Source organism: Pseudonaja textilis, chromosome 7 (assembly GCF_049901715.1).
Source record: "Pseudonaja textilis isolate UNSWEBS1 chromosome 7, rPseTex1.2, whole genome shotgun sequence".
In the NCBI taxonomy this organism is placed as follows: Eukaryota; Metazoa; Chordata; class Lepidosauria; order Squamata; family Elapidae; genus Pseudonaja; species Pseudonaja textilis.
Window position 1 is genome coordinate 20,563,687 of NC_141996.1, and position 14,769 is coordinate 20,578,455.

The 14,769-nt window shown below is 41.8% G+C and overlaps 1 protein-coding gene across 1 annotated transcript; it reads left to right on the forward strand.

The window, feature by feature from the left end:
• The first annotated feature begins 4,210 nt into the window (after positions 1-4,210).
• Positions 4,211-14,525, forward strand: SHISA2 (shisa family member 2). The gene is made up of 2 exons (XM_026708800.2): positions 4,211-4,898; positions 10,670-14,525. The coding sequence occupies exons 1-2, from the start codon at positions 4,562-4,564 to the stop codon at positions 11,221-11,223; spliced, it is 891 nt and encodes a 296-aa protein (XP_026564585.1). The 5' UTR covers positions 4,211-4,561; the 3' UTR covers positions 11,224-14,525.
• The last annotated feature ends 244 nt before the right edge of the window (positions 14,526-14,769 follow it).

Consider the following 14,769-nt stretch of genomic DNA (forward strand, 5'->3'; position numbering starts at 1 on the left):
ATGATTGAGTTCATAAACATATCCATGTAGTTTTCTTGAATGAGTTGGCCATTGTTTCTGTCAGGTAGGTTCCCCACCCGCAAATATAGCTTATTGCCATTTAATTTCCTGATGAGTTCCCATTCAAATAATAACCAACTTTCATTCTACTTAGGATTTTTGAGATCAGCTAAGAGATTGACATCATGGTGACATCAAGGTGGACCTAGATACTGCAGAACTAGAATTAATTAGCTGTCTTTTGCATTAACATAACCTGAAGGTGTAAACCCAAAGGGAAAAAAAATCCCTTTGGTGGAAGGATTGAGTCCAAGCAACAATCCCCAATCAAAGGTCAAAGTTTAATAGGCAGGTGAACTTTTCAACCCTTGTAAATTTAGCAATAGTAACAAGTGTATATTAGATTATGTTTTTTATTGTCCCATTTCATCCCAGAATGATCTTGAGTCATTGAACTCATTGAGTATCATGCATCAGTCAACTTTCTCATTCTCCCTGCTTTATGCTCAATTATAATGGTAATGATCACACCTTTAGGAGAGTTGAAAGAACAGATTAGGGATAGGTTGTCATGGAAAAGAGAAATCTTGAAAAAAGACTTGATGGCACACTATCAACCTTGCTACTAGTGAGAGATAAAAATAAGGCAGTGCTATAGAAGGGAAGGATAGTCTCTTCCAGTTATTTGGAGGATAAATGGAATGAGATTTAAATAACAATTTCAAAAAAGCAATGTCTATGTAAAATAATCTCTTAAGTGGTCATCACTTTCAACAAAGGTTTTAAACATACCTGCTGAACAACCAGGATACCTGATCACTAATGAATAGGTCATTTTTGGTTTTAGCTCAAATAGTGCAAGGGAGTCCTGAATTTGACAAAAGAATCTTAATGATTCATAATGGCTGTGGACATTGCTGTGAATAAGCAGTTAACCCCAGGGGGAAAGGGCATAATCTGCCTGGCGGATTATGTGTGAAGCTTTGGGAAGAGGAGGAAGGGAAGGGGACAGAATCTTAGGCCTGCTGAATTTGAAACATTTTGGGTTATTACACACTCCCCACTCCCCAGGAATGAAAGCTGGGATGGACATGATCTGTTTTCTGTTTTATAAATCACTTGATTCAGGTGTCAAATATATACCTTATAATTAAAGAATTTGATGCCTCTCAGAGATTAACATAACAATTTATTCTGAGCACTGGAAGCGAGCTGGGTTTACTTTATTTTCTTAAATACAAAAAATCATTTTAGGAATTCCTAATACTGCAACCATTCTAACTCTGAACTACTTTTTATCCACCCTTGGAGTAGAGAATATTGTTTTACAAGAGCACCTTTTTCTGTTATGCTTTACAGAGCAGATTCTAAATAAAGCAAATACTAACAGAAGAGAATACTTGAACTGTGAGGTTCTTGGCGCCCTTTGAACAAAAAACAAAAGCCAAGCAAGCTCAGAGAGCACCAAGGACCTCAAAGCAAACTTGTAATATATTTCCTGTGCTTTTCCATTAAAGCAAATTAAACTTGGCAGGGCTGCTCTAGAAACCACAGATATTTGTGTTGATTAAAAAAAAACCCTTGTGTTATCTTTCCCATTTAATAGGTTTGCACATCTTTGGGACATGGATGTATATACAGAGTTAAACTACATAAAACACTATGCGGGGAGTAATCCTGCTTAACACTTTTGTTTATTTTGAAGCTACTTAGCAGCTGTTACTGCTGAGAAGCAATCAAGTAGTAAACATTAGCTGTGGTATCTCCCTTTTCTTGTTTTATTGTAGAGGTTAGAAAAACATGAAGGGTCCCCCAACCAAATTCCTGCTATTTTGGGGGCAGGTAGGAAAGACAGAAAGCAAATAAGTTGAATAGATAGTTGGATAGATAGTTGGATAGATAGATAGATAGATAGATAGATGATAGATAGATAGATAGATAGATAGATAGATAGATAGATAGATAGATAGATAGATAGATAGATATAGATAAAGATAGACAGACAGACAAAGATCCATCCATAGATAAATGGATGGTCAGGTCCATGCCATGTTTAGAACTGCCTCACATTCACCCTGTTTCTGAGTCTGTAGCCATTACAGAAGCCATCATATTTGCAGCCCAAAACTGTATCTAATGAGCCCAATTCTTCCCAGTTTGGTGTGATCATGGCACCTGGACTAATGTTCCTCTTGGCTTCTTCTCTCACCTGTGGATGACATGGGACAGCAGGGTTGTGGTGTGCTGAGTTGACTCCCTATGCCTGGATCAAAGCTTCACTGTGGTACTGTGTGACATCCCTACCTAGGTGAGACAAGCCCAAGAAGGAAGAAAAAGACTGTGCAGCTGTTTGTAAACCAGCCTTATTCAAGTTGCCCTCTACAGTCGAGAGATTACAACCGCCATTATTGGCTCAGTTGCCAAAGTCAGCTGGAGTAAGCCACCCTGGTTAGCAGCAGAGTGAATGAGCGCCCACTTTTTCCTCATCATGAGCCGAGCCTCCAACCAGCGAAGCCCACAAGTGATCGATCGGGAGGCAAGAAAGATCGATCGGGAAGCAAGTCGCAACCTCCCCTTCCAATCTACCAAGCTCTCGGAGCAACAGGCCGACGAGGCTTCCTTCCCCCATGCAAATCCCTATGGAGATTCTCAGTCAACCAGCTCTTGAAAGTCCAGTTGCCTCTTGGGGAAGTGGCGGGGGGGGGAAAGCACTTTTGGGTTTTCCCACGCAACGCAACCCGGGAGCACGTGGTTTGTCCCGAAAACCCTTGGAAAGCTATTAACCTCCACCTCTTAAGCGAACCGCCGCTGGTTTTGCAACCCCACCGGGCTCTCTTCCCCGCCCCCTCCCGCCCTCGGGGTCTTTGGGAAGAGCGGGGGGGAAAGTGAGCCAATCGCCCGGCTCGGCGAGGTGAGAAGAGCATTAAAAAAAAAAAACACCAACCCTCTCCTTTCTCAGCGAACTGGAGAGCAAGCGCTGGTTCTTAGGGCGCCTGCGCGCCCGGGGAGCGTCTGGCTGCCTATAATAACAACAGGGAACGCGAGGGAGCGAAAGAGATCCGCGCGCACCACCAGGAGCTCCTGCGGTTGCCGCGGCTGCCGGCCTCGGGAACCTCCGCTAGGAGTTTTCTTTCTTTCTTTCTTTTTTGCTCTCGCCGGCCGGGAGGATCGGAAGGCAAAAGTGGCCCTTGGGCAGAAAAGTACCGGCGAGACCTCCGTCCGGGCTCCGGCTCCGCTCTCCAAACCAGAAGAAAACAGCGGCGAATTGGGAACCGTGCGGGACATTTTGGGGAAGAAGAGAGAGCCCGAGCGGGAGATTGCGCTCCAGAGGGGGGGTTCTTTCCCGACCCTTTTCCGCTATTCCAGCTGCTGGACATTTCCATGAAGAAGCTCCTCCATGGGCATCAAGGAGTTCGAACGGGATCCCGACTTTCGGATATGGGGACTTCCCTCTCCGGACTTAACGAGGGGCTAAGAAGATGAGGAGCTGCTGAAGGTGGCCCTGAAGCGGCTGCGAGGGGAAAGCCGGGCGCCCGTGAAAGGGGAGGGGGCGGTGTCTCTTCGCCCTCCGCCAGGTCGGCCCCTCAGCCCCCTTCCCTCCGATCTCCGCCAGCCACGCGCACCGAGGGAACTCCGGGCGTGTTATGGTTCCCGGAGTCCTTCGTTCAGTCCCACTGGTCTTGGGGGGCGACGGCTTTCCGTTTGTTAAGAGGGGCTTGTCGTCTCGGGCTCTGCCTCCCCGGCCAAAGCGACGGCGTTTCCCCCTCCTCACCCGGCTGGGGACAGCGGGGTAGCTTCGTCGAGCAGCGCCACTCGGGGTTCCCCATTTAGTCGCGCCCGCGTCTGCGGTCTCCGTCGGACTTCATGACAAAAGGAGCCCCGCGCGAGATGCCGAAGTTCCTCGACGGCCAAGAGTTCGCGGGGGCGACCAAGTGGGGTTAGAAGACCCGGCGTCGCCCAGGGACTTGGCCGAGGAGGGGAAACCTGAAGAAGACGGCTTTGGATTTCCCACAGGGCTTCTCCGCCTCCCGTTGGTGCCAGGAGCGGGGTGGACTGCGGGCTGTTCACCTCAGCCCCAAACTCTTCGGCAGACCGCAGGCTCTTTATCTTGTCCTTTGCCCCCCCCACACACACACACACACTCGCATACACACACACACACACACACACACACACACGAACGCAGACCCCCCTGTTCCTAGCCAGTTGCTGCAGCGAGGTGACAACCAGTTGGCACTTAGTTCAGGGGTCGTCTATTCGCAGCAGCAGCAGCAGCAACACCCCACCCGCCCTTTGGCACGCTACGCCCGATTTTCCAGCGGAGCCCGCCTTCCTCAGGCCGGCTTCTGTCTCGAAATTTTCGTCTCTCTCTCTTCTCTCTCTCTCTTTTGCTCTCTCGCGCGCGGGCGCACGAACTTCTGTGGCCTGGTCCAGAGAGAGAGAGAGAGAGCGGGACAGGCAAGCCTTGCGTTGCTTGACGGAGCGCCCGATTCAGGGGCAGGAGCCTCCGCGGACCCCACCCCACCCCGCCTGCTCTCCCGCCTGCTCGCGTCGCGTTGCCATGTGGCGGGGCCGGCGTTGGCAGCTGCTGGCGGCGCCGGGAGGGCGGCTTCTGGTGCTGCTGCTGTTCCTGCTGGTGGGACTGAGGGCGCGGAGGGCGCTGGCTAGCGGCGAGTATTGCCACGGCTGGCAGGACGGGGCGTCGTGGCGGGAAGGTTTCCAGTGTCCGGAACATTTCGACGACGGCGACGCCACCATTTGCTGCGGCACCTGCGCGCTTCGCTATTGCTGCTCTCGGCCGGAGGTCCGCCTGGATCAGGGCACGTGCGACAACGACCGGCAACACGGCGGAGCTGAGCACGGCCGGCCGGACAAAGACTTGCCAGACAGCGCGGCAGGTACGGAGCGGGGAGCCTGAGATACTCCCCACGATTGCACCGCTCTTCCCCCAATGATCTCTCCCTCGAGTTACCCCTTTTTCCTTTGGATCTGACGCGTGTGCGCACAGGTAGGCCTCGACTTACAGCAGTTCCTTTAGTGACCGTTCGGCACTGAAAAAAGCGACTCATGACCGTTTCCCCCCCACAGTTACAACCTTTGCAGTGCCGACGTGATCATGTGATCAAAATTCACACCCTGGGCAACATGATTCATAGTTATGACCTTGTAGAGTCCTGGGGTCATGTGATCCGCTTTTGTGACCGTCTGAAGAGCAAAGTCAGTGGGGAAAACCGCTTAACAATTGACTAATCAACTGCAGCGATTCATTTAACAACTGGTCCTAATATGGAGCAAAACACACTTAACAAAGGTCTCACTTAACCACAGAAATTTTGGGCTCAAATTGTGGTCGTAGGTCGAGCACTGCTTGTATTTCTTTTACATAGCCTATGTTTAGGTAGTCCTTGACTTATGGCCACAATTGAGCTCAAATTTTTTGTGGCTAAGCGAGACAGTTAAGTGAGTTTGCCCACACTTTATGACCCTTCTGGCTGCAGTTGTTAAGTGAATCACTGCAGCTCAGTTAGTAACTGGCCGGACAAAGACTTGCCAGACAGTGCGGCAGATGTTTTGGTCTGTGACCGCAAATAAAGTATTATTATAACTGGTTGTTAAGTGACTTTGCTTGTGAGAGGTCACAAAGGGACCCTGGGATACTGCACTGGTCATAAATATTGAAGCATCTGAATTTTGATTATGTGACCATGGGGATGGTGCCTCGGTCGTGGTCATAAGTGTAGAAAATGCTCATAAATCATTCTTTAAATAAATCACTGTTTTCAGTGCTGTTGTAACTTCAAGCAGTCACTGAATGAACTGTTGTAAGTCGAGGACTACCTGTACCTAATACTACCTGCATTAGTCGTGTTACGGCTTATAGGGCAATCAGCACCATGTTGCTTTGGAATATGCATTTATTATGGAAGATATGACTACTTATTGTACCCTATGACTATCATTAAGTATTGTACCTTATGATTCTTGGCGAATGTGTCTTTTCTTTCATGTACACTGAGAGCATTGGCACCAAGACAAATTCCTTGTGCGTCCAACCACACTTGGCCAATAAAGAATTCTATTCTATTCTATCTATAATAAAGAAATATGATGAGTACCCATGGGATTCTGGTATTCATCACTGGTACTTGCCCAGTCAGTCAATCTAGGACTCTTAACTTGTTGAATAATTTGGATGTTTCAAGCTGGGTGCTATAATGGCTTATATCCGGATTATCCTGTTTCTGCTCTGGTCCTTGATCCTCTTTGGGGATCTTGGACTTCAAGGTTTAGATCCAGCTCTAGCTCCACCTTGGGGCCCAGGGTGGGCTATTGCAAGCAAAGCAGACCTACCTGTTTACCTGAGTCAGCAGTAAGAGCCCAGGTAAGGCTCTGGATATTTTCCTCTGGAGAATATCCAGAGTCTTACACGGGCTTTTTAATGCATATCACATGTGCATGTATTTGTTGTGGCACAGAAATTATAATTCCTTGGATGGAGTAGAAAATGACACTGTTTAAAAAACTCAAGTTAGTAAATGTAGAGAACTTGAAATTGACTTAAGAACAGGTTCTCATTTAACACAAAGTGCTTGAGTTATTTGCATGCATATGGGTATCGTTGATGAGATGTAAAACATGTACTTTAAATTGAAATGCATTTTTTTTAGCCTCTTTGTATCTATTCACATAACGAGAAGTTTAGAGCATTCTGCCGAATACATTCAATGTTAATATTTGTATAGCTATCCTAAGTTCAGGAATTCCTTTATACTTGCCTTTGTGTAGAGTTTAAGAATAGTAGTTTCAAAACAAGCCTCTTGTGATATATATCTACAAGTATCCCACCTGTGGAACTTTTGAAACTTCCAGAAAAGTTTTCCAAAGCTGCTTTCCTCAAAATCCCTTAAAATTATTGTACCATCGTCACAGTGCATAAAACACATCCATCCACATGCAAAGCTCTATTTATTGCTTTGAATTTATTGCTCCTAAATTTTTGTGACCTGAATAACCCAAGAAAACAGTCTGTGCACTCTACAACACTTATACTCAGCAGATTTTTCACTGTGAGAAGTCACTATTTTGGGATGTTTTCTGAATTTACAATACAAAATACAATAGAAATACAATAGGAAGAGGACTGCAATAGAACAGAATATTGTTACTTTAAATGTACCGATACACTAATCAGCATACATTAAATTGAAATTTCATTGCATTTAGTTCTCAAAGGATAATCATTATGCATATACCTTCATACACACACATATATGACACTGAGAAACATTGTAGTCTATTTCAAATGTATACATATACATGGCAAAAACAAAACAAAATACTAGAATCCTATGAGTTAATAAGATGGATGGCATAAGGAATAAAACTTAAGATTCAGGGTTGAGCAATGCAACAGCATGTAGAATATCATGACGCAGAAGGCAACTGAAAACGTTACTATAATTTTGTGTGCTAAGAGCAGGAGTTGAAAAAGGTTCAGTCATAAAAAGAGACATGAAAAAGTTTTCATAGGTATAAGCACAGGACCAGTGGCAATTAATTGAGTTGATGATGTCACAGTTTTAAATGCCTACACGGTGCAGTCATTTAGTTGGAAGTTAGTACTATTTTACCCAATTCATCTAATTTTTAGTATGTATAAGATCTGTTGCCATCCCCTGATCTTTTTTTTCTTAGCAAAAATGCAATTAAGAGCTTATTGAAACTACCCCACTGGGGAAACATACCGGACCATATATTTAAAGTACAGGTAATCTTCAATTTATGATCACAATTGGGACCAGGATTTCTATTCTAAGCAAGGCACCCAATTTTATGGTCTTTTTTGCCCTGGTTAAGTGATTCACTGAAGTTGCTAAGTGTATAAGAAGAGATGACATAATTTTGGGGGTGGAATGAAAATGGGATTCAGCCTAGAATCCTTAGGTAACCACAAGCAGACAGTCCAAGCTCCTGGTCCTTCACTGCTGTTGACACATATCTAACTAAGCAGGTTTCCACCTGTGTGTAGGAGTTTAGTAATAAATCAGGTTAAATGAATCTTCACTTGTGGGTCTGGTCTTTTCACACCTGACATTAAGTGAATCAAGTGGTCATTAAGTAAATTAACTTTGTTCATTGGAAGCCAATGGGCAGGTCACAAATGTGATTACATAAATCCAGGATGCTGCAATTATTGTAAATACTTTTCCTAAATGCCCGCCCAAATGCCCAAATTTTGATCACAGGACCATGAGAATGCCACAGTGGTTGCTGTAATATTAATGATCTGGTATAGTAAATTGCATATTGTCAAAGAAGTGGTGGTGGGAGGGTTTCTTTTTTTTTTTAAAGAAGATAAAGTGAAAAACAACCTGTCAGTGAACACGGGCTAAAATCAAAAAGAATAATACCCTGTTAGGGCATAGATATAAAAGAATGCTCCCTTGCTGGATTATGCAGTTATTTATGAATATAGTAGACAGTAAAAGTCACAGAGATTTGGAATGGGACACTTTTAAGCAGAAGCTAGCTATGTCATAACAATGTAATTAACTATTGTGGAATGTTGGCTAAGGTATGATTGAGAAGTCAGGTTTTAATCCTCCTTCAGCCACAGAAACTTCACATTGTCACTTAACACCAATTACTCTCTCCCTACCCATCCTGACTAGGGGGTTTAACAAGTGCGTTTTTTCTCAGCTATGCCTTCCACAGTTCCAGTTGCTAGCAGTTTCACAGAGATCTCACATTAAGCCATCAATATCCCATATGTAAACCTTGACCCTAACCCTAATCCTAACTCTATAGGATTGGCAATTATATGGACGTGGTATACATTCCTTGATGGTGTCCCATCAAAGTATTAACTAAGCTTGACTGAGTTTATTTTGTAAGCCTAGTTAAGGTCATCCTATTACTGTTATGTAACTAGGCACAGGAGAAAATTGATGTTGTTCTGGAAGTCTGACTCAGGAGATGGTTGAACAATCACATGTTTCATCATCAACAAATCGGTTTAAGAATTTTTACTCCTCCACAGTTGGAAGATACCATGTTGGCTGAAAGTTGGGATAGAGTCTGTCGGATAGAAACATCTTTTTTGGAGTGTGTGCACGTGTAAACTAGTTCCTCTTCCAGGCTTTCCCCTTTTTTATTCATGGACTCTCTCCATTCAGTGTTTACCTGAAAATAAACAAGTAAGAAAAAACAACATCCAGAATAGTAGCCTTGTTGAATACCAAAAGGAAAGTACAAAATTAATGCTGAGGCTATATCTGCATTAGCTGGAGTGAAAGTTTGCATAATAATTACAAGCTTTCTTGTTTCAGGTTAAATTTCATCTTTCAAAAACTAAGGGACATGTTATTATCTGGTTCCACTTTCCAACAATATTTGTGACAATTCTCAGAGCAGCCTAAAAGAAACATGTCAGAAACTGATATGGCCCAGTTTCCATGGATTAAAATGTAATCTGCTACAAAAATGTCTCAGATATTAACCGTAACATTTAATGTGTACTAAACTGGGAAACCAATAAAAGAAGAAAACCAAAGCAACCCATTCTGATACTGTGTATGTTGTCAACAGGAACTGTGTTTGACCTTATTTGTTCTATTCCTGAAAAAACTGCATATTACAAGAAATGATTAATTTCATTTACACTCATATTGATGGTGAATCTGGAAGAAGACAATGACAAACCCGATTAGTAACAACAAAGTAAAATTTCTCTAGATTCAAGAGGAGTGGGGATCCCTAACTTAATTGTATATATGTCCAAGTCATTAACAATAAGAGATCATACTACAGGAGTAACTTAAAAAATCACTATTAACTATTAATCTTTGCTTTGAATAATGCAATTATAGATATGTCCACCTAACTATATATATAGTTGTGTAGTCCAAATGTTTCTGCAATGTAGGAGTTGTAGAGTACAGGACAAATTTTCCCTGAAACCAAACTGTTCATTAGAGAGTAGGTTGATAGACTTTTAAGTGGAGGGTAATGGATTGGTTAATGATTGATTCCATGACTTTGGAGGTGACACAACATACGGACCAATCTCATTACTACTGTTCCCATTTATTCGTACTCAATTTATTATGCATATACTTATACCTGTTTATAATTATATGTTTATATGCTATGTTCATACTTATGCTTGTTTTCTCATACATGCTTGACAAACAAAGTAAACAAAGATGAAATGAGACCTCCAAGAGTTTAGCCATGAGCTAGAGGAAGAGCAGGAATAACAATAAGATGAGGTGGTAAGAGGAAAATCAGTGCATAATATTGTGTGCTTTATTTCAGTTTTATAAGTGATGGGAGGAAAGAGAGAAGAACTTGTCATGCTTGTTGCAATTTTTGCCAGCACTTCTGATTGCATTTTGTGAAACAACTCAAAAAGCTAGCCTTTTTCCAAACCTTCCAGGTATATTGAATTCCCCTAATTATCACAGGCTTTGCTAGTTTGGGAATTCTAGTTTGGCATACTTGGAGTTCACTAGGTTGGGAAGACTGTTTTACCAATTCCTTGGGTTTTTTTTGGTTGTCTTGCTGGAGGTAAGAAAAGGTAGCCAAAAATGTCTCACGGTTGTATACTCTATATTTTGTCCTGGTAGAACAAATCCTCACAAGTTTTTTTTTCTTTTTCTGTTGGCAGTGCCTATTTATGTGCCATTCCTTATTGTGGGGTCTGTTTTCGTGGCATTCATTATTCTGGGGTCCCTCGTGGCTGCTTGCTGTTGCCGATGTCTGCGACCCAAGCAAGAACCGCAACAGAGCCGGGCTCCTGGAGGAAATCGGATAATGGAGACAATCCCCATGATTCCAAGTGCCAGCACCTCCCGTGGATCATCCTCACGTCAATCAAGCACAGCTGCCAGCTCCAATTCAAGTGCCAACTCTGGTGCCAGGGCTGCCCCCACCAGATCACAAGCTAACTGCTGTTTACCAGAGGGGACCATGAATAATGTATATGTCAACATGCCAACTAATTTCTCAGTACTGAACTGCCAACAGGCCACACAGATAGTGCCTCATCAAGGGCAGTATTTGCACCCCCAGTACGTGGGGTATGCTGTGCAACATGACTCCATGCCCATGGCCTCTGTCCCCTCTTTCCTGGATAGCCTGCAGAGCGGGTACAGGCCAATTCAGTCGCCATATCCCCACAGTAATAATGAACAGAAAATGTATCCTGCAGTGACTGTGTAACTCTAAGAAGGGAAGGAAGAAACCAAGAGTCACAGCGGTGCATCAAGCAAAGGAGTAGTAACAACAAACTGTACAAAGCAACAATTTGTAAATAATTTTGGAAAACCTGTGCTTCAGACAGTGTCTATTCCTGGTTTTCACTGGATACCTTCATACCTAGAAGTGGTATTTCTAGGTGTAATGCCTCCATTCCAGTGTATAATTTATAATGGCTAAGAATTATGCTGAAGGAGGCACTGGTATTTCTGTTACCAATAAATAAGGGATTAAATGCCCCTCAGGTACTTCCCAGTCATCAGTATTTGCCTAGTGGATAGAAGACATTTTGTAATGTGACAAGACAATATTTTAGGAGCGTCTTGTTTTACCTTTTTGTCCGAGGTACAATGACTCTTCATATTGCTGTACCGACAATCATGCTTCACAGTAGTAGGCTAAATGGTGCAATGCTTGTTAGTGTCAGTCCTAGGAACTTATTGGTTAGCTCAGTGGTAAAAATGTAGTCATTCCATCTTCCTCCCCACTTCTCTCGAGTTCTGCAGCAGTTGATTTGAGAAACCTTCTGCTGGAGAATCTGGAAAGCCATAAAAATGGGCAAATAATCTTGAGTTCACGTGGCAGCTTCATATGGTTTCTTTTCCTAACTATATAACATTTATTTTCCAATGGACTTGAGGTTTTGATTTATAGACTGGGATTTAAGGAACTAAACCAGCCATGCTCATTCAGAAACAAGGAAACTGGGATTGATTTCATAACCTTCTTTTTCAAATAGCAAGTCCTCATTACTCCATAAAAGTTCCTTTCCAAATAGCCACTGTGACATATCTCCTCAAGAGCGTGAATATGTCTGTGCAGTCCTTTGGATTATGGCCATGGTCCGTGCAGAAATATTATTCTATCTCAGGCATTTTCAGATCACAGTAAATTACTCTAATTAAAATACCCACGAAAGCCTCAATATCTGTTTTATTAATCTGTGAATTTCAGTGCTTGGACACAAAGGCTCCTGAATCCCTTGAAAACTGCATTTGGGAATGTCAGTAAAGTGAGGTTTGTTGATTGTAGCCAATACTTCATTCAACATGTTCCTAACTCCTTTTGTATTTGAATGCAATACAAAAGTCACATCTATATCAACACTTAACATGGACCTGAGAAGGGGGAATTCCTATTTAATATGAATAAAAACATGCCAAATAATCACATGCTTGGAAATTCCTACACAAGTTTCAACATTTGAGTCCAGAGGAAGATTTAAATTAGCAACCACAACAATAATTAGAAATTAACAATAACAGTATAAAACATTACAATGAGAATGTAACAGTCCACAGATATCCATGTAAAAATATTTTTGATAAATTGGATAGTTATTTATGGAAGTTAAAAAGTTTAAACAACATTAAATCAAAACTATGTTGCCCCGTACCAACTAATCTTGTCTACAGTATCTCATCTATCTAATATTACAGTATACTTAATAATTTACTGTAGAGACTTATTAGCAGTGACATTGTATCTATATATATAAGTGAAATGCCATTCACGCATCATCACAAAATCTCCAGAACTGTAAAGCCTACAAACTTGAAATTTGGCATGTATATGTTCCTCTTGGCTTCTAGGTGCTCGCTAAGAAAGGATTTTTCGAAATGACCATCACAGCATATTATTATTAACACTCTCTGATGCTAAGGAGTTCTACTCCTCCACCCCAGCTGAAAAGAAATCTGTTCCAAATGCAAAATACAAGCAGAGGAGAGGAGTTTCAGTTTCACAGCACCAAGCAGCTTTAGTACAGAACAGTTGAGCTAAACCACACCCAGGGTCCTTGTGGGCTCCTTGCTCACACAGCAAATACTGTTTCACTTTCCAAACAGCCCTCAACTCTCACACACTGACAGGATGCTAACCAGATGAATACGGATGGATGCTGGTAGGCAGAGGCAGAATTCCTCCTTTATTTTCCTCCCCAAAAACTAAGCCTGACCATATAGTTTCGTGGCGAAGCACGGGTATCGAGCTAGTTTGATTAATAATTTAGCTCTTAGCTTGAAAATACCTTTTTGGTCTGAATAGATCAATTTGTCTTAAAAATATGCCGTGCTTTGGAGCTAACTGGATTAGATTCACGATCATCTCAGAGGTAGAGTAAGTTTTCCTAGCTGAAATGAAAGTTGAAGGTCTTGGGCTGCAATCTTTATATACAGAATTAGAAGTAAGTACAATTTGACATCAGTTGGGCTTCCTTCTAAGTGCATAGAGCTGCACTTTCTCATCCTGAAATTCATTGCACGTGTCCTGCAACTTAGGTGAAAATCAGGTGAATATTTTGTTTACTTGTTTGGAAAAAAACAAGTTAAAATCAAAAGTATTATAGAAACTAATTTACAACTACTTGGGAGAAATGTTTTTCGTTGAGAAATGTATGAATGTGAGAAAGTTCATTGTATATTTGTTGATTTAGATTAAATGTGATAAAGGCTTGAATTGTGGAATTGAAAATTGTTTCTGAATGTCACAGTAATGTTATACAATAAAAGAATAGGATGTGTGAGAATAAATGGAACTTAGTAAATGGTTCAACACTGAGCAGAAAATAAAATCTTCCTCAACAATGCGCGATATGGTAGGAGTGATGAACTGAAGAACTGTGTGGTAAAGCAAGAAAAGAAATTAAATGTATGAGTGATGAATGAATATTATTGAATATGAAAGTGAGTGACCAGTATGAATGTAGTATATTGAGGTGGTATGTATATATAGTGAGAATTAATGAGGATCCAATTGCAGAATGAACTATGAAGTAAGAATGATTGATTGAGAGAAAGGCTCCTACAAAATTGTCTTAGGTTGGAATTGAGATTTTCAGAAAAACATGAAGTATAAGGAACAAAGGCAATGTATGAAGCAACGTATGATTATAAAGCAAGCAAGGATGCTATGCAAAGAGAAAGCCTGCAAACATGAACTGAATAGTATTGATGTAAACTAATTTTTAGTTGTGTTTCCTTTTTTTATGTGATTCTTTTAATCTCTTTGACTTATAAGGTCTTTTCTGTGCTCTGCATAATTTGCTAACCCTGAAAGGGAATAACATAATGTGTATGTATGTGTATACAGGGAAATGCTTTGAATTGTAATAAAAATGATTTGTGGTGTGGTGTTTTATACGTCATGTAAAATACGTAAAATATTGTTAATGTTCTGTTTAATTTTTTAAAAATTCTTAAAGAGCATTTGAGTGATTCTTACAAGTGAAAACCTTTTGTTTCATAATAAATATTTTATGGTGTGAATTTTATTTCCTTGCTATTTGTTGCTACCCATTTTTCAAACCCTAACTCAAGTTTTCAAACTTGACAGCTTTAAGACTTGTGGGCTTCAACTCCCAGAATTTCTCCTTCAGTCATGTTAGCTCAGGAATTCTGGGAGTTGAAGTCCACAAGTCTTAAACTTGCCAGGTTTGAAGACCCTAACTCTTTGATGTCATCCAGTGGTTATATGGAATTTTGCAGCCCAGTAAGAAACTGCTGCTGGAGT